General features: G+C 41.2%; 1 protein-coding gene across 2 annotated transcripts in view; it reads right to left on the bottom strand.

The window, feature by feature from the left end:
- The window catches only part of cfap74 (cilia and flagella associated protein 74), a 44642-nt gene that overhangs the window by 8313 nt on the left and 11038 nt on the right, over positions 1-25291 (bottom strand). For both annotated transcript variants that reach the window (XM_058644253.1, XM_058644254.1), the window contains exons 15-33: positions 23256-23322; positions 22937-23026; positions 22640-22825; positions 22335-22488; positions 20955-21049; positions 18981-19103; positions 18349-18470; positions 13427-13555; positions 8566-8653; positions 5386-5559; positions 4758-4891; positions 4334-4613; positions 3533-3661; positions 3321-3433; positions 2737-2871; positions 1198-1307; positions 1024-1079; positions 750-869; positions 43-198 (exon numbers count right to left, since the gene is read on the bottom strand). In XM_058644253.1, the coding sequence (XP_058500236.1) occupies positions 43-198; positions 750-869; positions 1024-1079; positions 1198-1307; positions 2737-2871; positions 3321-3433; positions 3533-3661; positions 4334-4613; positions 4758-4891; positions 5386-5559; positions 8566-8653; positions 13427-13555; positions 18349-18470; positions 18981-19103; positions 20955-21049; positions 22335-22488; positions 22640-22825; positions 22937-23026; positions 23256-23322 (2461 nt within the window). The remainder of the gene's footprint in view (positions 1-42; positions 199-749; positions 870-1023; positions 1080-1197; positions 1308-2736; positions 2872-3320; positions 3434-3532; positions 3662-4333; positions 4614-4757; positions 4892-5385; positions 5560-8565; positions 8654-13426; positions 13556-18348; positions 18471-18980; positions 19104-20954; positions 21050-22334; positions 22489-22639; positions 22826-22936; positions 23027-23255; positions 23323-25291) is intronic.

Raw genomic sequence — 25291 nt, 5'->3', positions numbered from 1 at the left:
ATATAATCTTGTCCTTTGCTGATTCGCACACTCCTCACTGACCTGTACGACCTGTGAGATCCTCTCCTTCTCAAACACATAGCCAAAGTCGAGAAGTCCTCCAGGGTGAGACGATGTGACGGTGGGGAACACACCCTCCCCACACAGAGTCAGCTCCAGGCTCATTTTAGTGGTGTTGATCTCCAGAATCTCACAGTGCTAGAGAATAATGGAGGAGGTTATTGATCAATTTTCATTTTTCATTGACCAGAAACCACATCAAAGGGGATCTACTGTATGTGAGTGGTTCACTGACAAGTCAGCAGATTAACATTGACCAGCTGACAGACAACAGCACAGACATAGCACGGATGATTGTTCGGTCCATTAGAGTTTTTAAATCTAGACTAAAAACATATTTATTTATTTTGTTTTTCACTGGTCTATCAATCTTTTTTAAAACGTTTAAATTCTTTACATGTTGACGCAACTTTAAGACATTTGATCTATTTGTTTTTAAAACTAATCCTTTTATTTAACTCATTTATTCATTTACTTTACTAATTTCCTTTTTCTCGTTTTCATTTCTTTTAACAACTTGTTACAGATTGTAATTTTCTCACAAATCAGTCCATGTTGTTGTTAAACGTTTCTGTACAGCATCCCTAAATAAAACTGCCTTGTCTTGACATGAGGGTGGAAAAGTGTGACACAGCGGCGACGTTAGGATCGAACAACAACCCAGTGCTTCAAAATCAATACCAACCCACCTTTTTCTCCTCAGCAGGACTGAAGGCCAGAACCAGAGTTCTCTTTCCTCCAGGTCTTATGACTCTGAGGGCATTGAGGATGGAAAATGGACCCAGTGTATCCAGCACTGACGTCCTCATCTTACAAATGGTCAAAGAAATTATTATCATAATTATTATTATTATTATTCTTATTGTTATCACTGCAACATAATCCTAATCATTGGATTAGGATTAAGATGATGCGCAGATGTTGAATCTCTTTCCACATCATTTGATCTGTTAAAAAGGTTACCTGCAACGATTCGTCTGAAATGTTCTGAACTGTAAACCTCTTTATCATCGTCTCACCTGCAGAGGACACACACACACATACACACACACACACACACACACACACACTGAGCTGCGTACACAAGCAAACATTTCGAGTATGTGAAGAACCACACAAACATTCAGAATGACTCACCCACTGACACCCGACGGAAGTCTACGATGGTTTGACCATTGTCGGACGTCACCATGAGAGCGGGCCGGACAACGGGACACTGTAGCTTCAAGTAGAGCGCATTGAAGGGACTGAAGTGACATCAGACATGTCTAAGGATTGTGGGTAATGGCTGATGCTTCATTCATAACACTCTTTTTGGTGTTTAAATTTGGCACTGACTGATCCAGAATGACACAAATCAGCGCTGATTTGGGTCAAATCATTTGCATTTGTTTAACTTTGTCAGAGATCTTGGGAACATAATTTGGTCGACATGACATGGAAATATGAAGATATAATTAAAGGAATACTTCACTGATTTGCATTAAGCTTTGTATTACTAGAATAGGGGTGCCCACCAGTGTCACTGTGTCACCGTGCCCACCAGTAACAAAGAAAAGAACGAAGATATTTCTCATCTCAGGGGAAACTGAGGTTGTGAAGCACACATTTTCAAATATACTACCCCTATTCTAGTAATACAAAGCTAAATGCTAATCGGTGAAGTATTCCTTTAAAAGTAAACAGAAAACTCAATCTGTCACAAGTAGTATGGGCATGTAGAAGATGGGAGGTAGTGGCCATTTAGAATGTTAATTTGCAGTCATACAGTAAATAGAGGGTTCACATTATTGCTGTCAACACATTCACACATGTGGTGTCCATCACCTATGATCACAACCTAGTTCATCTTAGAGTTTATGGGATTTCAGCTGGTAGAGCTGGATTCCTGTGAGCAGAGATTCCACCTGCTGTTATTTGCAGCATGTTTACTCCACACTCCTCCCCCGTTTCATGCTGACTATCCTGTCCAATAAAGGCACTAAATGCCCCAAAAATATCTTACAAAATAAATGACAGGGTTTACTCAAAAGCACAAAAAGAATCACTGATGTGTTTCACTAATGGAGGCCAGCCCAGATGTTTCCACTACAGCAGATATTCTCTGTTCTAAATAAAGCATGAGCCTGGCAGCAAACATCTCAGCATAGTGCTGGTGGATTTGGAACTGCACGCTTGTTTTATATAAGAAGAGAAGCAAGTGTAAAATGTAGATGCAATGCCAGAAGCTTGTTGCGTGAATGGGGTGAAGTCTGCCATGTCTGATTGCCTCGTTTTAAATGTTTTATACTGTTCAAATTTCAAATTGAACACACAAAATCTGGTGTTCGTGTGCAACTACAGTGTTTTTTTCTCTCAATAAAACTTCATTTTAAATTGTTAATACACTATTAACGTGCAGTAAATTGCAAATAACTGCCAGATGACAGTTATTCTGGAAAAATGGGCACTTTACATTTTAGTTACAGGACATTATACTGGCCCTTTTATGGTTAAAATAAGCAAAAAACAGACATTTTGAGGCTTAGGTGTTACAGGGTTCATTAAAAAGGGAAGAAATTTATAGAAAATGTTTGGTATTTTTGTCAAAATAAAAAAAGATTGATATGTATCAGACTATTTCTTGGTCGCATGCAGGTGAATTTAAGAAGAGTATGGAGGCTGAGTCTGGGTTACCTCCATGTGGGCTGGGCTTGTCTGTCTTCCTCAGGCGGGTCTCCATCTGATATGAAGCAGGGGACGATGTGCTCGTTGTAGCGCTGAGTGTAGGAGTAGAGCAGAGAGGTCCTGGCCTTCTCATACTGCTCCGACCTAGGAGTACAAGACCCCACACATTTAAATAAAACAACAAACCTTTGTTAAACTTTTAATCAAGGTTTTCCAGCTCCGTCAAGATCACAGCGGCTCCTCTGAGACACGACAGTATGTATGGCGTGATCTCTGCAAACCCAAAGAAGTGAGGAACGCTGAGGAGATCCACTCCAGAATTGGAAGAAGAGAGAATGTACAAGTGCAAGCTTTGTGTGTAATTTATATTTCAGTGTTCTTGGTCATTAAATGGGTATAGCCTACTTACAGAGACAGGACGTCAGGGAGTGTTTGAGAGGTATTTCCAAAAGAATAATTCCCTCTCTTTTTGCAGTACTAATCTTTGATATTTGGCAATAGAATATTTATGAACGCATTTTTATTTCACACGTTTTCTCAAATGCATTTTGACACAAAGTGAGGAATATATAAAAGAAAAGAAAACACCCTACCCTTGCTGCAAGTCGTCAGGTTTTGGTGACTCGCTTTGTTCATATGTGTTTTGTTCGTCTGACATCTTGCTGTTTCTGCGTTTTGCAGATGATTTCTTTTTTTTGCTGTTTTCCTTCGCCACAAACACACACATAAACATAGCTGACAGATTCATCCGCAGTTCCACAAATGTAGCATTTAATGTCTAATATGGTTGTGTGTGGAGTGATACCTCCTGCTCTTTTATCAGATTCAACTCCCTCTCACGGAGTAACCTGGCTTGCTGGTGAAGACGTATCACCTCTCGTTTGATTTCTTGCTCCAGCAGCTTGGGCCTGAACGTCACCTGAACCAGGCATTTCTGGTAAGAGGAGAGACGGCGGTTATGTCTGTCATCACTCACACAGACACAGATTCAGAGGATCATACACGTTCATGTGTTATGGAACTTTAGAATGCCATTCAAACTCTAGCATTCTTCCACACAAGCAGTTTTTACTCTGAGCTCTAATCCATATTTGAAGATTAAAGAGTTGTCTTTTCAGGGGTTGATCTAGTGACAACAATTCAAGTGGATTGATACTTGAATCATAACAATCTCTCTGCCAGTGGGTCTCTATCATTATATTGTGAAAAATAGATTATTCTTTTCTATAAATAGTGTATGAGGCTTCAAATTCAGTGTATTCATCCACAGCAATAAACTGCATTAATGTTCAGGCTGTCCTCATATCTAGACAGAGAAAAAATAACAAGTGCTTGTTCACTTCCATTGGTTGGCCAGTAGAGGGCACCATTACACTATAAAGTCCTCAGGTTATGATGGTTCGTTGCAGAACAGTCTGAATCACAGATCTCTTTCCTTTTTTGTGATAGGAGAATAAAAACATGAAGACTATTCAGTAGCATCTCCCTGTTTGCTGCACTAACACCACAAGAGACAAACCCCCCCCCCAGCTATTCTTACTCCTCACAATTAGGAATCTGCATTTTATTTGTGAAATGGCTTTAAAACTCAGGGTGTTTTACTCACCTCACCCGGGAGCAGGCGTCCCGTGGACGGGGCGATGCTGACGTGTGAACACTTCTTGGGAAGAACGAAGGAGAACAGCCGGGGTGCTACAGGAGTCAAAGCGTCCTTGGCCACTGCTGTGACAGGTGGTTTGGACTGGTTCCGGCTGGTTTGAGGGTTAATCAGGTAAAGGACGGCGGTGGAGTGATCCCCTAACGCTGTGGCCCCAAACTTTACCAGTGAATGGGAGAGTTCCAGCGGAGGGCGGACGCCCACTGCTCGGCAAGACAGCAGGAAATCTCTAACAGCAAGGGAAAGTCAAGTTGTTTTATGAATGAATATCGGAGCATTATACCAGAGACAAATGAAGTTAGAGTTCATTTCTTTCATTTGTCAATGTCCTACCATGATAGTGATATTAAATTTACACAAAATCAATGCCAACCTGTTGATTCCAGACTTGCAGTGGAGCTGGAAATTGTAGTCTTTGACCTTGCTGGGACTGAAAATCAGATCAATCTGCAGAGTTTCTTGTGGGAGCAGCGTGCCAAAGCCGTCATTGGGCTGGACCTCAATGAACTATAATCAGGGAGGACAAAAACAAAAACAACACAAAGTGCTCAAAAAGCCAGTATTGTAATGCAATGGGATTTTAGCTCACTGATGCCAATCCCGCTTCTTATGGTTTACACAGCATCAGAGCTGGGGAGCTGCCAAAACTCAACAAAACCTCCGGGCAACACAACATTTAAGTAAACAGATAAGATTGAAATTCAAATAATTAATCCTGTTACCAAGAATTATCTAAATTTGAACAAAAATAGCTGTGATTAGCATTTTGACCACAACTAACGAGCCCTGAGAAAATCCTAGAAGAGAAGCCACTATTCTTTATTACAACACATTAAAATGTCATTTATAAAGTGAGATATCATCTCATATTTTATCAGATACAGTTTATAAAATGTTTTTTTTTTTCCCCCAGAACAGAGAATTTATGTTTAACTTTATTACGGACCGCGGCACACTGGTGACGCACTGCCACGAGGATGTAAGACCTCCTTTTCACGTACCTCCGGAGCGTCCAAGAAGCCAAAGTCCTGAGGCAGTAACGACATGTTGGTCAGGCGGACGCTGCTCTTGACTGACTGGAAAATGGAACAGTAGCCAAAGTCCACCTCAGTGCTCTCAAACTGCAGGTCAGAGGAGGTCACCACCGCATGGACTGTTAAATGGACCGGCTGCACCTGAACACACCGACACGAAGCATCTGTACGACAGTTCATTTGATCTACTTTCTCTGTGTTTTATAACATAAGAATGTAACCACGTCTGGAAAACGTCAGGATGATTTGATTTATATTAATACAACACAAATTGCCCCAGCAGCACTGTTGTGCACTGGTATTACCTTTTAATAAATTGTAAAATTGTACTTTTTCATATCCAGACTGAAAGGGAGATAAGCGCAAAAGAGAAGGAAGACAGCAACAACATTCAGAGAGGGAACTAACAGGAGCTGATGTTTCCTACATTCTCACAACAGAGACACTAAATTCATTAATTAAAAGTTTAAGTTAATCATGAAGTGGTCGTGATGTGTAGGCTCCAAGTAAGACCTTGAGTACGATGAGCTACAGAGTGTGTTCCTACTGCAACATGTGAAGTTGTTTTTGCTGAATTTCATCACCCGTATCCCTCTAAAGGTCCAGTGTGTAACATGTAGTTGGGTTTTAACGCCAGAAATTGAATATATACTATAATCATTGTATATAATCACTTAAAAAATCTATCTTGGTTCTTCATAGCCTCAGGGCTGGGTCATACTTTCTGCGTCCGTGTGCGTGCAAAAATCCACTCGGGTCTGCGTTACTGAATTTTCACACTGGTCTGAGCGGAGTCTCCACGGGCAAATCTGTGCACACGTCCAGTTTGATTCCACAAGGACCACAAGGGCATGTTCCCAGTAGCACAACACTCTCCAGTCCAGAGACAATGAAGAAGACGTTTACCATGGAAACCTGCTTAAGGTTATGGAAGAAGTCCGCCGGTACCCACACAGGTCAGTACAAGTCGCCGCTCAAAGAATACAAGGAAACACAACTGAGAGCTGCAACTGGAATGGAATATAAAGCGGTAGAAAATGGATGGACGGACAATCACAGAAACAGAGACCGAATGGCTAAAACACAAATTCTTTAAAAAACTTTGGCGGATTCACCTCAACTTGTGAAGATTAGACTAAACTAAACAAAGTAACAGAGACATTCTCTCTGACATGCGAAAGGTCACCGCTGTTGCCTGACCCGCTTGGGAAAGGGAGGGGTGAGCGGAGGAGTCCTCGTTTGTGCAGTCTCGACATTAACCACCAATCACTTTTTTACACACCTTTAACTTCCTTTGAGTAAAACATATATTTATGTAAATCTAAGTAATCCGAGGATTTCTGGGGAAGCACTTTCTCAAAATGTCATCCTCTTAAGCCAAGTCAGTGCTCAGCAGATGACCTTGTTTACTGGTGTCTGCACAATTGCTTTCCTGGCTGCTGGTGACACACACACACACACACACACACTGTTGTATGTGTGTGTGTGTGTGTGTGTGCACATGGTAATGGTTTAATGCCAGGAGCACAGCCTTGGGTGGAGGCAACAGCTTTGGTGCTCTACAGGAGCATCCTGGCCCTTTTTTTGGCTCCTCATTAGACTCCCCCCATCCCCCACAAACCTCTCCTCCCCTTATCCCCAACAGAGAGACAGAGAGGGAGAGAGGGAGATAGAGAGAGAGAGAGAGAGAGAGAGAGGAAGGTGAAGAAATGGCAAGAAGCCGGACCAGATTTAGATTTAGTGAGAGAGAGTACTGGCATCAGTGCAATGCAAATGTTTAAGCAGCTGCTGTGTATTTTAATAATAGCTGCAGCTGATAAATTGAAGGAATTTGGACGCTGTCAGCATTTCATTTGACATCAAACCTGATCTTTTTAATATTTCAAACTCCAAGTTTTCCCTTGAACAGGATATTTGGATTTGCACCTTCGGAAAGGAGGTTCACTGTGGACCGAAAAGTTGTGCTGCATCACACATCATGATTCCCGCTAAACACTTAACTTCACTGCAATATTCATGTTTATATTCTGTCAATTTATGTCCTATGTTGGATGTTTGTTGTCTCCATTTTGTTCTGCAGCAGTTGCAGCACTTTTTTGGGGACAATGCAGTATTTATATTGGCTTTGATTTAATTTGAAATTTTAATTCAGATTGCTTTTCTTGTTGCTGTTGGGAACAAAACTTGACGCCACTGTATGAATTCAACTTTGCAGCTTGATTAACAGACTTCTAAAAAAGTGTTACTGACACTGTCTGCTTGTCCTCAGCAGCATGGGTAAAGGACAATTGACTAACTGTCCCCCAAGAGCTGTGATGAACTTTTAAATTAAAAAAAAGTACACTGTGTAAAATTTAGCAAAACATGTTGCAGCTGGATATCCCTCACCCAACGCTTCCCTTCCCTTTAAAATATATTAAAGTTGTCCACTGTGGGAAACATATGTAAGGCTAGAAGGCTTATTTATACAGCAACTCATATAATAAGGTGATTAGTATCATTATTTTATCTCCAATTTCTGCCAAATGAACGTTTTACACACACTAACTGCACTAGACCTTTAACAACCTGAGAGTTTGATGCCAATCAATAATAATCAACCTAAGACCTTTACTTAGAGTTACCAGGGTGGCTGAGACTGAGACACTCTATTCCACTGAGTACAAACATTGAGTTAGTGATATAACGCATACAACGATATATGTTGATCAATGAAGTCACTATTAAATAGTTTTCCTAATTCAGTAAAAGCTTGACTTGTAGGGTATAAAAATTCCGATAAAAAAAACTAACTAAAACACACAACACCAACAGAAATATAAAAATGTTTACACATTTTTATACATCCTCAATGGGATAAGAGAATAACACATACTAAAAAAAATGCAGCATGATTCCTGCCAGCCTCTCAGCTTCTGGAGACATTTCCAGTGAAACAATATGGAATGACCTTTATGCTTGGCTTATTGGTGCCCATGGAGGAATCGGGGTTGGGATAATTTTAGCTTGTTACCAGTGAAGTAGGTTAACCCTCTGTGACTGTGTTTCTGTCGGGGACAAAGTAGGACACGAACCCTGACGTTGTAGGATGACGATGCTGTTGTTAGGATCACAAGATCCGAGTGTATTAGAATGTGCGACCCAAACCTGGCCTGCTACTTGCACTTCAGCCGGAACCTCCAGGACTCCCGTATCACTGTCAAAGCACGTCGTGACATCTTTGGATAGGGAGAGCCTGTAAGAGAGGTGAAGAGAAGAAGAGGCAGGTGGTACATGTGAGTGTGAGAGAATGCCACGAAGGAAGTCTTTTAAACACAGCTTCATCCTCACATCACAAAGAGATCGAAGACACCAATTAGACGTTGACAACGAGCACAAGTGATTTTTAGAGGGTTGCTAATTGTTTCTTTTTCCAGCACATCACATCCAGGCAGTCAAAAGCTATGAGCCTCTGTCGAGCTTTTCAAAGACAGATAAAGAGGCAGACCCTGAAGACCCATTACTTTACTTTAACCCACGACTGTAGGATCGGCTCGCCAGGGAAAGCAGGAGAGAGATGTAGAGTGCGCCTCCACACTAGTGTAGGTTGTAGCCATGGTGATGGGAGACGTAAGTATGATTCAAAGAGGACCAGTAGTCATGCACAGGCTTATGTAAAATTCCAGTCCCTCAGTATTCTCCAGTGTGAGGGAGCTGCTCTCGTGATGACACACACTGCACACATACACTAAATATATGTATAGTTCATTATCATGTAAACACTGGTCAAATGTCAAATGCAATTTGTGGCTCAGATCCACCCCCATCTCTCACTTTCCTCTCTCTTTTCCCAGCATCCTTCTCCCTTTCCCCTGTTTCTGTTTCACCAGCCGTCTTCTCCGTCTTAATGCTGGTTGAAGGCTCGAGAGCTAATATTATAAATGTCAGTGGGTTTTAAGGCTCTCCAGATGTCAGTGTTTTCTTTTTTTAAACCACCACAGATGAACGTTGCCTTCAACAAATCTGTCAGCTTCTGGTTCAGGGACAGGTTTGTCTTCGTGCCTGAACTCTGCACGCAGCTGCTGTGAATATTCTGCTCTATTGTGACAAACTCATTGACGCACATCAAAATGTAATCTCTGCATCTTGACCATTGAGCACACAGGATGTATTTAAAGCAGCACTCTTGTTCCGCCTGCTAATAGCATCACTGCTGGAGAGTCACTCTTGAATTAGCTTGGCAGGGCAGAGTGGAAAAGCCTGGTGGGACGTCGACAGGCCATATGCTCTGAAGAATTGTGCGGACGGATGGGGTTTCAGATTTGTCAGTGTCCTGCGCGGATTCACTTGTGTGCTCCTTTTCTCTGTTGCCAGATCATCCACACGCTCGTCCAAAAGTAATTGTCCTCCATGGTCTTTGATGACACTTCTGACACTTTCTGGAGTAGAAAATGGAAATAGTTGTTCCAGGCTTGTGGTACAAGTGAGATAGCTGTGGTGGATTCGACCATGAGCTACTTTAGCTTTATCTATGAGCATCTTTACCATATCATGGGGATGACAGCCACTTAAACCTAGAGTTGGTTTTAGTGCGTCAAAACAACACAGATTTGAACTATGAACTTTGAACTAGCAGTGACGGGGCTGCTAGAGCCGTTCACTTTAATCTGTGGTAAATCACCCTTGTAATCTCCCTTTTATCAGGCGGAAGTGCCAGGCTGGGACCCACAGCTCGCTCGTCAGAGATTACGCCGATGAGCTTGTCATCGGCAAAAATAACCACAAACTTTCCTCCAGTCACTGCTAAATCTAGTAAATTGAAATTCTACAGTGGCAGTTCTGAAGCTAATATTCCAGGACAAAGTGAGCCGCGTCATATGGCTCAGTAATGGCGCTCACACATTAATTCAACTTCTTAATTCATCATGTCAGGGTTAAACGAGTGAAGTGAAATTAAATTGAAACTCGTTTTGTCTCCATGTGAGTGTGATCAAGGAGAATTCCTCTGAAAAGGATCACACTCCTGTGAACCACTGGCTATGATCCAGTGTGAGCTGATTGTGTAGTGTGTGCATGGAACAATGCTGTAGATATGCGAGGGAAATATGTGGGCTGCATGGTGACAAACAAAAGTGGAGGAAGTGAAGGATGAAGAAGAGGAAAGATGGCGAAGGGTGTGGGCAGGTTGAGCGCAGTCCTCCAGAGCAGGAAGCAAGAATGTGCTCACCCTCTCCCCTAAGCCAGAGGAGAGGAGGCAAGAAGTGAACACCTGTGTAACAAATGAAAGCTATGACTCATTCTGGAATAGAGATTTAACAGTGCAAGCGTGTGTGGATGACAAGGTGAGGGAAATCACGGCTGCTAATGAGGATCCAGACTGGGAAGACTTGGCAGTGCCATTTTAAATGACACAGATTGGAAGGAGAGATCAAGCTTGACAGAGATGACACGGGAACTAGAACATTTTCCTGACATCCACAGTTTTTTTATACATTTCCCACTGTCGGTTATTTTGAGGCTTCTGTGCAAGGTAAATCTCTGTAAATCTTTAAGGTCATTTAAAGCTTCAGTGTGTAACTTCTGTCGTCAAAACACTAATAGTGTCACTACCCCCCCCCCCCCCCCCCACCAACTTACCCCACACCTCTATGGTTGACTATGGTTGATACCTTCACCCTTAGTGTCGCAGGTGCACCCATGGTAAATTGCTGTGGGAATAATACACAATTCCTTATATGGACATCCTGTGTGTTCACATATTCAGGCTTTAAAAAATGCATTGTTTTTTCTCGTCTTCTTATGTGTTGTTGAGTCAAACTTATGGTTCATTTTATATCGCATCATTTTCAAGTAGCAATAATTGTACAGAAGTCATAAAATAGACCCTTTTTTTTCCTTTTGTTTTTGTTCATAAAGACGAGCCGAGTGAACTTTGGACCTTGACTTTATTTCCAAAGTTCACAAATACAATCTGATTTTAAACATATTTTGAAACAAGACACTCTATATTGCACATTCTTATAACCTCTGTATGTTTTAACATAGTAATGGGGAAAAAAGCAGCTGAAAAGCTCTGTGTTCTAAGGGTTAACCTAAAATTTGCTGCTGCCTCTCTTTATGCATCTGCCTTGCCTCCATGCACTGAAACTCAATCTCACTGCGGGCACCAACATGCACAGGGCCAGCGAGTAATACAATGTACATTTGTTTATATAGAAAAATTACAATTACAACACCTTTAACGATAGTTAAGACAATTTTGAATATTTATAGTGAGGAAACAACAAAAAAAATATCTCTCTGTGTCCATTTCCCTGGTGCAACTGCACCCCCGGCAGTGAGGAAGTAAAACCAGAGGAAGCTTGCGTACCACTGGTGGTACATGTACCACAGTTTGAGAACCGTGGGTTTAATTGGGCACATGAGTTTCATACATGGAGGTGGTAGAAACCACGAGGTGGTTTCTACGTTGAAATTTTGTGGGCGACACTACTGAGCCATATTTACAAACCGACGTGCATGACCTATAAATATACAGTATACATGGGAATTATCGCCACGCTGCGTGTTTCTGTTGAGCGAGTATTGCACGTGTTTAGACCCTCAAATAAGAGATTCCGGGGATTTAAGATGGGTTCTTGCTCTGGTCAGTGCTCAGGACCTAATCATTCTTCCTGAACAACAGTGTTGTAAGTAAACGAGAGCACAGAAAACTGGGTCTGGTGTCTTAGGTTACGTAAGCAGAATCAGGGCGCGATGCATGGAGGGATGACAGAGGAGGGTTTGAGAATCACAGAGAACGGCAGAAGAGATTTATAGGATAGTTGGAGGTATAAAGTGAAAGCGACAAAATTTAGAGGAGTGTCGAGACTGATGAAAAAACTGAAGAGAGGGAGGTTTAGTTAAGCAAAGAGGTGAGAGGACAAAAAAAGACAAGTACGTGAGAGAAGAGGAGAAGACAGCACACAAGTGAAAGAGAGAGAGGGACAGCGATTGTGATAAAGTGTGATACAAAGGGAGGGAGGGAGGAGACAGACTGTAGCTGTGTTAGTGCGTGTGAACGTTGCACCATCATCAGCAGCAGCACGGGTAATGCTGTACACTAATCCTTGCATTAAAACCTCTGCCGATTCACTAAGGCAGATTACTGACATTTCCTCTCCTGCTGAACCATGACCAGTTCATCCCCCCCCCCCCCAAACTTTTGTCTTCCTCATCATTATCCACTTCAGCAATCAACACACAAAGTTGCTAAACTGTTGAAGCAGGCAAAATATAAAAAAAACTGGAGGGTGGACAGAGGAATACGAGCGCCCACGCCAAGTTTTCACATACTGCACACGCCTCTCACATCTGCCCTGGGGGCCCTGGTCGACTCTCCTGGCATTCAAACCGCGGCTCAACTCCTGCCTCTCCATCTAAATATAGAGCCTCTATTACTGTAGAAAGAATTACACCATGTCCTTCAAAGTCATTAGAAACCATTATCAGAAGCCTTTGTGCTCCTGCGCTCAGAGTGCAGGTACTGTACTGTGGAGCGACTCTTTCCTGTTGACTGTCTGTAAATGGCCGCCTTGTGTATCGCTGTGAGACTATAGTTTCATAGTTGCTGTATTTCATTACCCCAGAATTAGCCGATTATATTAATAACAGGAGGCGGGTCAGCTCAACCATGTTTTTACGGTAGCCCATACTAAACAAACTAAACATTTTTGAGTTTGAACGCTAACTGAAAGCTACATAGTTTCTCCATCACACTTGGAAGGGAAGAGTGAGGTGAGCTATATTTAGCTGCAACATGCAACTTCACCAATAAACCTTGCTTAAACACACACACACACATACACAATAGGGTGCCTAAACTACAGAGGACAGGACGTCACAACACGGCCAGCATCAGTCTGACACCGGTTTCACTTTCATAGAAGGCTGATAGAATCTTTAACAAGCTGACAGTCGTAAAAAAAACAAGATTATAAATGCTCCAGTGATTCAATTATCGCTGCATCCTCTGTGTGTCCTTTCTTACCTGGGCAGGAACCTGAGTTGGGCGTTAAAGCTGGATTGGGCCTGGATGAAGCCGGTCTTTGGCACGATGTCCATGTGTTTCCTCATTTCCGGGCACACCTCAAAGGTCACCTTCAGCGCTGTGCTGGCTCTGACATACAAAGTATAATGGTTTCATTTGTGAGATATCAACTCATCTACGACAAGGGTAACATGGACACACAGCAGCACCCAGACCATAATGACCAGGGAAACCGTAAAATGTAGAGAGGTTAGGGTTAATACCACAGAAACTGGCAAAAACATATTTTTGATAACACCAATAAAGCTACTTGAATTGAATTGAATCAGCCGTATTTATTTTAAATCTTATTTTTTCAATACCCATTAGCTTATACTCAAGTGTGTACACTGTAATGTGACGTAAAACAAGGAAAAGCAAGAGTGTAGCTTGTTTGTATGTACATCAAAAAGAAGATAATTAATGGTGTAATCGCTGCAGATCCTCAGGTAAACTATATGTGTAATCTCTGTGATACAAGAGATTACTCAGAATATATTATTGATCCGGTTATTGCCAGTGACACTAAGTGGTGAGGCCATTTTAGTGCTGTTACACTAAATATATATTCTGCAGGCTTTGCCTGATGGGCACCACAGAGAAAAACTCTAATCCTCTGAGAAGGACAAGGAGAAGACTGTACTTGACTGACACCTACAGAAATTGCCTTGTATGGGGTGACGTGCAGTACGTCAAGTCCGAATAATTGAGGTGACCCATTTTCCAGGAGCTCCAACGGATGGTTGTGCCTGTGGCTACAAGCCTCGGTTATAGCCACGGATAGTGATATAAATGGTTTTTTTCACCTTGGGGATTCTCCGACACGTCCAGCCACAGCCCACACTTACACACCTTCATACTGTGGAGCGACGACGGCAGAAACACGCTGCAGGTGATGTGCAAATACAGTGATAACAGTTTTGTTTTGTCTGCGTTTAGCCTCCGTGACTCAAAGGTAAGCAGTGAATGAGCTGTGGCCAAACAGAGACACACTTCATCTTTCAATTCCCCTCCAAAAATTAAGCGACCTAATTTAAGTGAGGTCAAACAGATGGTTGTCTCCCTGAGGCAAGGACTCTCAGGGACACTTGGGGGATATTAAGTGCTTTCTTTATTCTAGACAAATAATAACCTTCAAATGTTTCTTGAGGGAATATTCATGGATACATAACCATTTAGGGTAATTAGGAATTTTAATTAACTGGGGCATTTGGCTTTTCCTTTTTTAAGTTTTTAAGTTTGCCTGTAACCAATTTATTTCCGTAGCGATGTTAAATTATTTACAGCCACGTTTGGGGCAGTCCACATAAGAACACAGTGGTGCTGATTATGTGACCTTAATATAATAATAATATAACCTATGCTCCCTTTAGTCATAGATTCACAAGTTAAGAAAATGCTATCATTTCTGCAATCCAGGGAGACAACGTCTTCAGTTCATTAATGAAAATCTAAAATCATGAATTATTTGACTGAAATCTCTAATATTATTGCCATTTAATGACACTATGGGCCAGAAACATTGTGAATGTTTGCTCCTGAGGTTTTGGCTGAAAACCCCTTGATTCCAGTTCACTGACCTCTCTTGTTGCAGCACTTTATAATACTTTAGACACAACACCATTGTGAACTGCGTCCACATTTCTCAAAGATCTCCAATTCTGCCCATCCAGACTAAATGCAGCCACAGTGTTGGCTACTGTGGACGACAGGAGTATCAACAATGTTGGACGTAGCCTTAAAAAAAGTCAAACTCAGTTTGCATTTCCACATGCTGGGTATTCCACACTGTGAGTGCACCCCCTGTATATTTTAGTCAATTATTCCAATTAAAATGACTCTGAAACACGACCATGACACGGTTTCCCTTCTAGTTTGAAGAAGCTTACAGAAACATTTATGTGACTGGAGACTACTGCTGCACTCTTTCTCTCCTCCTGTTTCCTCCACTGTATCTCTGACAAAGTGCCTACAGATAATTATGAGGAAAAACTGCAGTAAACAGCGTCTTCTGAAGTTAAGCAAATGTGCACAGAGAATGAAAATAATACACCAGTCTTATTTTTTTCCTTTACTGCTGCTGTAATACGCCTTACAGGCTGACAATGATGACAAAATAAAAAACCCTGACATTTAGAGAGCCCTAACAGTTTCAGAGAGATCTCGCACATGTCGAGTCCACATGCAGAGCTGAATAAGTGGACGGTGAGTGCCCACAGCTGCAGCAGTGCCTCTGCCCTTTTTAGAGAGGGCTAGGTGGCTGCGCTTACTTACTTATCCACATGTACGCCAAAGTCTTGAGGGATATACTGCGTCTTCACGGTGAGGCTTCTAGGCAACCGCCCACACAATGCAGCACTGTCAGCTCTATACTCATAACACAAAATAACCAGCTAGAAGAACAGGGCTTCTCTCCCTAGTCATCTATCTTTCTATAATCTCAAGCCAAAGAACACATGACACAGGTTGGACTCAGACAAGGTACAGTGGGAATATCAGAAGTGCAGTACACAGAAACTGAGAACAGGAGGCTTTATGGAGCTGGTGGGTTTGTTTGTGTGTGTGGTCTAAGTTTGAAATCTTAACTCCCCCAGCAGGTGCCAGTGAAGCAGGGTTTGAAATTAAACAAACTAAACAAAACACTGTTCCAAAAAACTCTGCCAAGTGAGTTCAGTATATTTCAGTATATCAATCACTGGCTCGCAAGCAAAACGTCAAACACTGCGCATTTCATAGCCTCTTCAAAATTCTTTCACGTCGTATGAGAGAAATCACTGGCTCGCAGTCAAAAAAGACACATTCAATAATGCATTGTCTTAAAAACTGTCACAAACTAAGTGGGATATCGTCCACTCAAAGGAAAAGTGACACACTGCGTGATGAAAACAGCAGCTCTCCGATTGTTTCCTCAAACAGCCTGCCAACTTATTTAGTGTTGAAAGTGACCAAGTTGGAGGAAGAGTGACATATCGCATGGTGTGCTCGTGTCAGCTTCATTTTCTTTTTACAACTTCAAAGCTGCCGTTCACACTGATGCTGTCATCGTCACGTTGTCACGTGTGCTGCTTTGCCGGCAGCAGCAGATGGCAGTTTTCAGAGATACCCCACCCCCACACATGTACTTCGTCCACAACATGATGTGACACAGTGACTGGTGAGGTGATGAACCACACGCCTGTAGATGTTATAGACCTCCGGTGTACTTTTAACCTCCTGTGTGCATAATGTATAATCACATAATGTATCACATCCATGATATATATAAAAAAAAAAAAAAGGATTTACTTTTGCTCTGTGCTCTGCCGTATGAACCAAAGAGGATTGTGGGGATGTGGGCTTACCACCTGCGCCCTCACATCATCCTCTGTTTAGGAAGACTTATCAGCTAATACATCTCTATTCTGTTATGTCTGCTTGTTAGTTGAATATCTCAATACACATGGCTCCGAGCATAATAAGCTGGGGATGTTTTTGCAGGCTGAAAACTAAGCTGGCCATGTCAATTTTGAAGGATTTCCATGAGCTGTTTTTCTGTGGAAACGCTTGCTCTGGCAGCGAGTCTGAGTGTTAGGGAGTTTTAGTATTTCATTCAGCAGATAAGCCGACATGCTACGTCAGCAGTGCGTTTCAAACTCCAGTCCTCGGGAGCTAAAGCTCACAATTTTCTCTGTGCGTGCTGTGTTTGTGTCTTTTCCCCATTGTTCTGCTTAATTTAAATTGTATTGATGACGTTAAAGATGAAACATTCCTGCATTCAAACATCTAAATACAGCAGAATGCATATTTTATATATGCATTCTATACTATATGTAGTGTTGTTGTTTTTTTTGTTTTTTATTTTATTGTGTGCATTTGTCACTAATGAATCACAACTACTTATTGCTTTTACTGCAAAGCTCTTCTTGTAAAAGTAAAACTGCACAGGGGAACAAAATGAGACAAAAAGACAATAATTCCCATGATCCCATGCTGCTTCCCAACATCCTTGAAAAAAATTTTACCGCATAAAGCTCCAGTGAGAAATTTCTATCGCCCCCTGAGGACGTCAGAGTAATTACTAAAATACTGCCAGCATACTTACCACTTATCTCTCACACTCATTCCCAGAGAGAGAGAGGATTGGAGCTGTCTGCTGTCGAGGACATTGCATTTTGTTTCTATGGTACTTTGATAAGTTACATGACGGTACATCTGTCTTTTAACATAACACTACTTGTCCAGACTGAGCTGCATGGTGTAGGAACAGCAGCAGCTGTGATTGAACATGCAGACATGGAGCACTTGATTTATTTTATGTCCTATTGGTGGAGCATGTTTTTTTTAAATATATGACAACCACTGTTGCAAAAACTTGTGAGCATGATTAAAATACGGTTGTGAAGTCCAACTGAATAACCAGGTTTGTTTTTAGCAGTATATTCTACTTCTTTGCATGGGTCCTCTCTGTTTTCAGCCATAGTCCAACTGTTTACAGCTGTCTCACTTCACTGCCGCTACATAGCTATTGTGCTTCCGCCTTGCTTTCATCGAGCGTGACATTTAATGTGTCACTCCGTGTGCAGCATGGGGATGTCGTTGGGTGACATGAAAACAAAACACTGCTGTGCTGAGAAACATTTAAGAGAGTCATGTGGAGCTGATAGGCTTAATCAGAATTGTGTGGACTCATTTGACATCAGTCTGAATGTAGTGGACATTTTGTTTACATTTAAAAGCTACACACTTTAAATGGGTCACACAACCAGAGTCAGAGTCATCCCTCACTTGTTCCCTCAGACATTTCATTGTGAGCTGTAAAGGTCACATAAATACATTTGTAAATGCCACGGTGCAGACACCGTTGCACACACAGTGCTACAGGCGTTTAAGGCTCTGAAACCCACCTGCTTTGGACTGTGATGGTGTCTTGATATAAGCAGTCGAACATACAGATCTTCAGATCAATGTTGGGCTGAATCACCCACACAGGAATGCTGACTGCGATTCCCCTCACCTGGACGGGTATCTGATTGAATGATATAAGTATCTTCAGTCAAAAATAATTAAAGGAATACTTCACCGATTAGCATTTAGCTTTGTATTACTAGATAAGGGGTAGTACTTTTGAGAAATGTTGCTTCCCAACCTCAGTTTCCCCTGAGTTGAGAAATATCTTCATTCTTTTCTTTGTTACGTGCCCACCAGTGACACTTGGTCCTGTTAGCGCAACTGTTAGCAAAGATGGCGGACACTGTTTACATTCTGGGAATGAGGTCCCGTCCCCCTACGAGTGGGTCTAAAAGTGTGGAATTAGTGTTGCAGTTTCAAGCCTCGGACCAAGGCTGCAGGTGTCACTGGTGGGCATGTGACAAAAAAAATGAAGATATTTCTTGACTCTACTAACCCTATTCTAAGCTAAAGACAAATCAGTATTCCTTTAACATAAAATGTGGACAAAACCCGTTAATATTTACGCCTCATTAGGACTTAACATTTTTAACACTGAAATTTCCAAGAAGATAAAAATGTGTCTTACTGGTTTGCTGGATGGGTGCGAGAACTTGATGAGGAAGCCCAGTTTGGCCTCTCCTGGAACAGTTGGAGTGAAAACAACTTCCAGTTTGATGCTTTGAAAAGGTCCAATCTCCCCATCTTGAACCTGCGGGTGTATACATCACACACTGTTCAAACACCTCATTTTGATTTAACGGCTCAGCACATCTTCGAGACAGAAACAAGGTTAGTCTATAACAGAGGTCTCAAACTCGAGGCCTGTGGGCCACATGGAGCCCTCCAATCAATGTCCTGTGGCCCTGCACTTACTTTAAAGTGATAATGAAAACTGTAACCTAATGATAATAATACATTTGGTTACATTAATTACATTGTATTTAATTTTTGTTGTTAACAGATTCATTTTGTGTCATAAATGTGTTCTTTTTTGTGTGAACTACATATCAAAACACTTTTACTTTGAAAGGGTGAGCAATATCATCCTGAATAGTTTAAATTTGCAGTATCATGATGGATTATCAGGATATCATTTTAAGTTAAGTTTAGTTAACTGTTTTTTACTTTGACTGGTGCCCGGCCCCTGTCCTGAACAGCCTAGAAGTTCACTGGCCCCCAGGTCATTTTGAGTTTGAGGCCCCTGGTATAACATGGTCTGTAAAGTGCAGGGACATTTTGGTGAGGCAAATGCTGTTAAATTAATTGTAAAAGCATATATATATGAATGAATGGAATTAATAGCAAAACCATAAAAACAATGAAATCAATGAAAATGATAAATACATGTATGAATAAGAACATTAATTCTATGAATGTAAATACTATGGAATGAAACTGCAGTAAAAGGCAGTGCAGGATGTTTCAAAGCATCATGTTGATGAGTGCATTAACAAAAAAAACAAAAAAAAAAACAAGAGCAGAGTAACTCATCCGTACAGCCACAGACTCAGTGCTGTGAAGTCATGATAGCTTGATGGATAATCTACCATTTAAGCCTTCACCAGCCTTCTTCTATTCAATGTGAGATCATCAGTCAAAATGCCAGCGATCCAGCCGTGAGCACACAGGCACATGCCACACACACCCATAACAAATGCAGAGGGAGAAGCAATACACCATTAGCCCCCCACAAGAAAGACGCAATGATCCCTGAACAACTCCAGAGCTTCACATGGGCCACATGGCACATGCAGCACCAGAGCTAAGACAGTGACTGGCAGAGTCATCTACAGACGGAGATAACTGCCTTATCCGACACAGAGAAGGTGTCTCCGCTCATTCAGTTACAGGGTCAGCTCCATTCTAAACAATTCATTGATTGAAAGGTTTGGGTTTAACCCTGTGAGGTGTTGACACGTTCTCAACGATGACTCTGACAATCTGTCCAAGAACTACCAACGTCAGCTGGAATCAGCTCCAGCTGATCCCAGCTGACTCCCAGCTGCCACTATGCAGCCGTGCGGCCTCCAGAGTTTATCGCACAAATGTTTTCTAAGTTTGTTGGTGTTGAAGGAAAAGTCAGGGGACTATGTATAGATTCCTCCTCGAGGAATCATAAATAACCTGTGTTATGACGTCTTGGCATCTGCAGCAGCTCCTGCTACTTTCTTTTACTATCTAAATGTGATTGCAATCCCTAAAATGATGACAGAGATATTGCAATGTGGATCAAAGAGGTGAACTGACCTAATCCTAACCCTGACCAGCAGACTAATCACAGCCTGACACTGTGATCCATGGAGCCAACATACAGTAACTACCCTGCACTCCAAATCTTGTCTTCTAATTTATTGGGAAGATCCTAATGTAATTAATCACTGAGATGAAGGCTCCCAAGAGGGTAAACTCACTTGATTTAAACAACATGAAGGCTTCCTTGTTCTCTCTGATTAATTTTTATTTCCCTGTGAAACAAAGTTCTATATTAGCTTTACTAAATTCTGTCTTACCTGAATATTCAGTTTGCATGTATGTGGTGTTAGTATGATAAAGAACTTACATTTCCCAGACTTATATCACTGGAGTCTTGGACGCTCTCGTCAGCCTGCGCTTCGACAACAGTCAACAGACGAGCTCCACCAACAGCTTCTGTTCCTGAGAAGCGAAACACAGAATCACAACACAAAGAAAGTTCTGTACATCAGCTGAAACATGTGGAAGAAAAAGTGTAAACATGTATATGGGGGGAAGTAAATTCACCCTGATGGTGGAAAAACTCAGACGGGTCAACAGTAGCTCAGTGGTAGAGCGAGTCATCTTTCAACAAGAAGGTTGTGGGTTTAATTCCCGGCTCCTAAAGTCTACATGCCCATATATCTTTGGTTGCTGCACATAGATGCTTTATATAAAAATATGAGTGAATGGTTGGATGACAAAAACTTAGCAGCATCAATACTAGAAAAGCTCTATATAAATAAATACGGAGAGAAATCAGGAAAAATGAAAATAACACACAGGAAGAGTAATTAAAAAAGAGAGCTCCAGTTGAAAAGCAATCAAACTTGGCCAACAACACCATTTCCAAGCAGTAGCAGATAAAAAAAAAACGAGACAAAGCCTCTTCTACAGAGTTTTTCCAAAGCTCGCAGAGCAGAAGCTAAAAACTGAACAGCTTATCAAAGCATCAGAGGAGGGAAGTGCTGAGTGCAGCCATCTGAGGGAACATAAAAGAGAAGAAGCCTCACTGTCACCAGCTGTGAGTGCAAGGTGAACCGTCTGAATGAGTGTGTGTTCCACCTACAGGAACCAAATGTTCTAACAACAATGGAAAGATGAGGAGACAATATGGAGATTTTTTTAATTACTCATCCTGTTTTTCACTATGATTTAAGGCAAGGATGTTAATTAAGACTCAGGGTCTCAAATTTAAATGACCTGGGGTCCACATGACCTCCAAGTGTGGTCAGGAGGCGGCCAACTGTGGGTGATATAAACTCTTTATTATATCAAGATATTCCACGATGATATTGCATTAATGTCTGTTTTGACGATATTTCACATAATTTCAAAATAAAAGTGTTTGTTTTCATATGGAACGATGTAGAGTTCACAATAACAAACTAATTTATGATGCAAAGTGAATCTATAAACACCAAGAACACACATTACATCAATTAGGAGGCTGCACACTGAAAATCTAAATGTGGCACATTTATGGAATCACCACATTATGTAGGGATTGATCATGATGTAAAAAGTTGAAACCCTAAATCTTATGTCAATCCATCAAACATATCCAATATCAGCACCAGGCAGGTTCATAAGGGTTGGGGGTAAAAAGGTGGAAGTACAAGTTCAGGTTTCAGTCTATGCCAAACTTTGGTTCAGGGTATAAAATGGTGTAAATAGACTTTATTGAGCATGTGTGGATATGTAATACCTTCATTTGATTTCTCATTCTGTGTTGCCTCAGCCGGCTCCTGACGGTCTGGCTGTGGTTGGATTTCTCCAGTGTCCGTGGATGTGGACGTGGACATGGATGTGGACGTGGAGCTATTCTGACTGCTGGATGTTGTGCTTTGATCATTTGTCTCCTGTCAGCCAACAACACATGCACATTATTTATATCTTAGACATGATACAAAATGAAAATGTGATCTTTTCAACCTGCATGATTTGCATTGATGCTAGAAATGGAATTTCCTCTATTAAAGAAACTCTGAGGCGTTAGATCAACAGTCTGACCTGGCATATGACAGCAGGGACTGGTAATGGCGTCTGGACATAGTGAGTTTCTGGAATGAGACATGTGGACGTGTCCAGGCTGAAGAGGGTGCCCAGTGCACCCTTGTTCATCAAGGTGATAGTCCGTGAAATAGTCTGGCCCACCACGTGTGAACCAAAGTCAAGTAACTGGCTGTCAACCTCCAGCTACAGAAAGAATATATTATATATCATGGAGCAAATAAATAAACATAGCTTTCCACAAATGTAACATACAGTATGAAAATGTACTGTAGTAATCTAGTGCACGACACTCACTTCACATTTCTTGGTGGTGCATCGGACAGGCACAGAGAAGGAACCTGCTCCAGATGTAAACAGGATGTGTCCATCCATGTCCTCGTTAATCTGCAGAGATCAGATGATGGACAGAACAAAAAAACGATGTGCGATGACGTAGTAAAGTTTACACTGTTGTGCACAGGACACACAGACTGAAAGATCATATTTGACTAAATTACTTTTGCATGATTAAATGCTCAAAGGGCGAAAGCACACAACAAAATATAGATTTGAACCTGATTCTCTTAATTGTAACATACTGTGTATCGGTGTAAGGAGTGGCAGTGCAACTAACCATAGGTTGAAAAACTGCCTGTAGTTCACAGGACATCCCAGCAGATAAAAAACCTGGAGACTCAAAGCTGAAACACAAATGACAGTGAGCTACTAATATGACAATTTGACACCCTAGTGGTTAAGATGGGGATTTAGGTAACTTTGAAATACTGTACTTTTTATGATAGACATTTCAATAATGTTATTTTCAAGGCTCTAAGTGCACAACAATAACCTATAAATATAAAATAAAGAACAGAGTGGTCTGGTATTATTTCACAGCGCAGTCTTATTATATCGCACTGCATGTTCTATACCACAAACAGAAAGTTTATTTCCAGACCAGAAAAGAAACATGAGGCTTGTGAGCTTCGATTCAAAGCAACATGTGTATCTCAGAGCACATGTTTATGCTAAAAGTGATGCTGCCCACAGGGGCTTAATAAGTTGCTGCAGTTCCAGAGACACAGGAACGAGGTCAATAAACACAAACGTGGCAAGCAGCCAGCCACAGAAAACAAGGATTCGTGAAATTGAATACATAAACGAAACGATGCAGCACATGCAGCAGAGCATGAGCATGATAAAGAAGCATAAACATTTACAGAATACAGTGTGTGTCAGTGTCTTAAGATGTTCATTTTTTTCCCCTAATGTTTAATTCTAAATCAAAAAAGTTAAATAACTCATTATAATGTGAAATAAAAAAATGGTGCAATTTCATATTTATATTTTAGAGTTTTAGAGTTTAGAATTTTAGAGCATCTGTCATCACATCAATCGTAAATGGGCTGCAATTCTGTTACGAAGAGTTTTTAACGAAACAACTCTAAACAATATTAGGATTAGGGTTAGAGTTAGGAATACAAGACCACAAACAGAAAAGCCCCCATATAAAAAGCAATTGGTGCAAAGTTATCTGCCAAACTAATTAGAAATCTAAAATAAAATGTTATCAGTGTTCTGTCAGTGTTTGGAGCTGCCAACCAAATCACTGTGACCTGGAAGTGTCATAATCCAGTGAGACTTGGTCAGATACATCATTTAAGTCACTTTACTTTTATAAGAATTTCTTTTCAGTCCTGGCTGATATCTGTCCTTATAGGAATCATTTGTCTTTCCCCATTTCAAAACAGGTGGTCTGAAAAGACGTGAAGAAAAATAGAGCAGTTCACTTGGGATTAAACGCTGAGTGAGCCAGTGTTTGGAACAGCGTGCTACAGCCCTACATAAGAAAGCTGCAAATGAGGCCACATTGTAGAGCATACCCATTGCAGTGATGAAGCGCAGACCATAGCTGTACAGCATCACTAAGTGTGCCATGTATTCTATCACACATTGCAGTCGCTCCTGCATTGGCTTCTCCTAAATCAAGAAGCATTCTGTCTTTGTCATTCAGTTCGACTGAGCAGAAATCACCCTCACGATCTACAGTGAAGCATCAAAACTTTGATCATGTAACATTCACTCAACATTACTTATATAGTTTTCATTTTATAAGCATACTTATTTCACAAAATACAATAGCTACAATAAAAATCCAAATCCTGTTTGCAGTTTCGGGAACCATTGAGAACCACATCTGAAATGTTTTTTGTTTTTAATTGTTTGGCCAGGTGTAGCAATGCTAACCATCACAACACTGTTTAACTTTGTAGCAGATCAATATCCTAATACATATCAGTATATATAAAAATAATATATATAATATAATATATAAAAATGAGTTACATTTTGGGGATACGGTAAATTGAATACTCTAAATTGACCATAGAAGTGAATGTGAGAGTGGATGGTTGTTTGTCTCTGTGTTGTCCCTGTGACAGGGTGTGACCCTGCCTTTCACCCTATGTCACCTGTGACACCTCATGTGGAGGATAAAGAGGTAGAAGATGGATTGATGGATGGACCTTTGTTCAAATTAGTTCACACAATGCTGATTAGGGTATGTATTTCTCAGTATAGCTGTCAGGCTAATAATACAGCGAGACTGCGTAAACAACCTGGTCCTGCACTGTAATTTTATACACACAAATGCTCCCTCAGTCAGGTCTG

The sequence above is a fragment of the Solea solea genome, chromosome 11 (genome assembly GCF_958295425.1).
Source record: "Solea solea chromosome 11, fSolSol10.1, whole genome shotgun sequence".
NCBI lineage: Eukaryota > Metazoa > Chordata > Actinopteri > Pleuronectiformes > Soleidae > Solea > Solea solea.
Note: the sequence above shows the minus strand (reverse complement) of the source record. Positions and strands in the feature narration are given on the sequence as shown.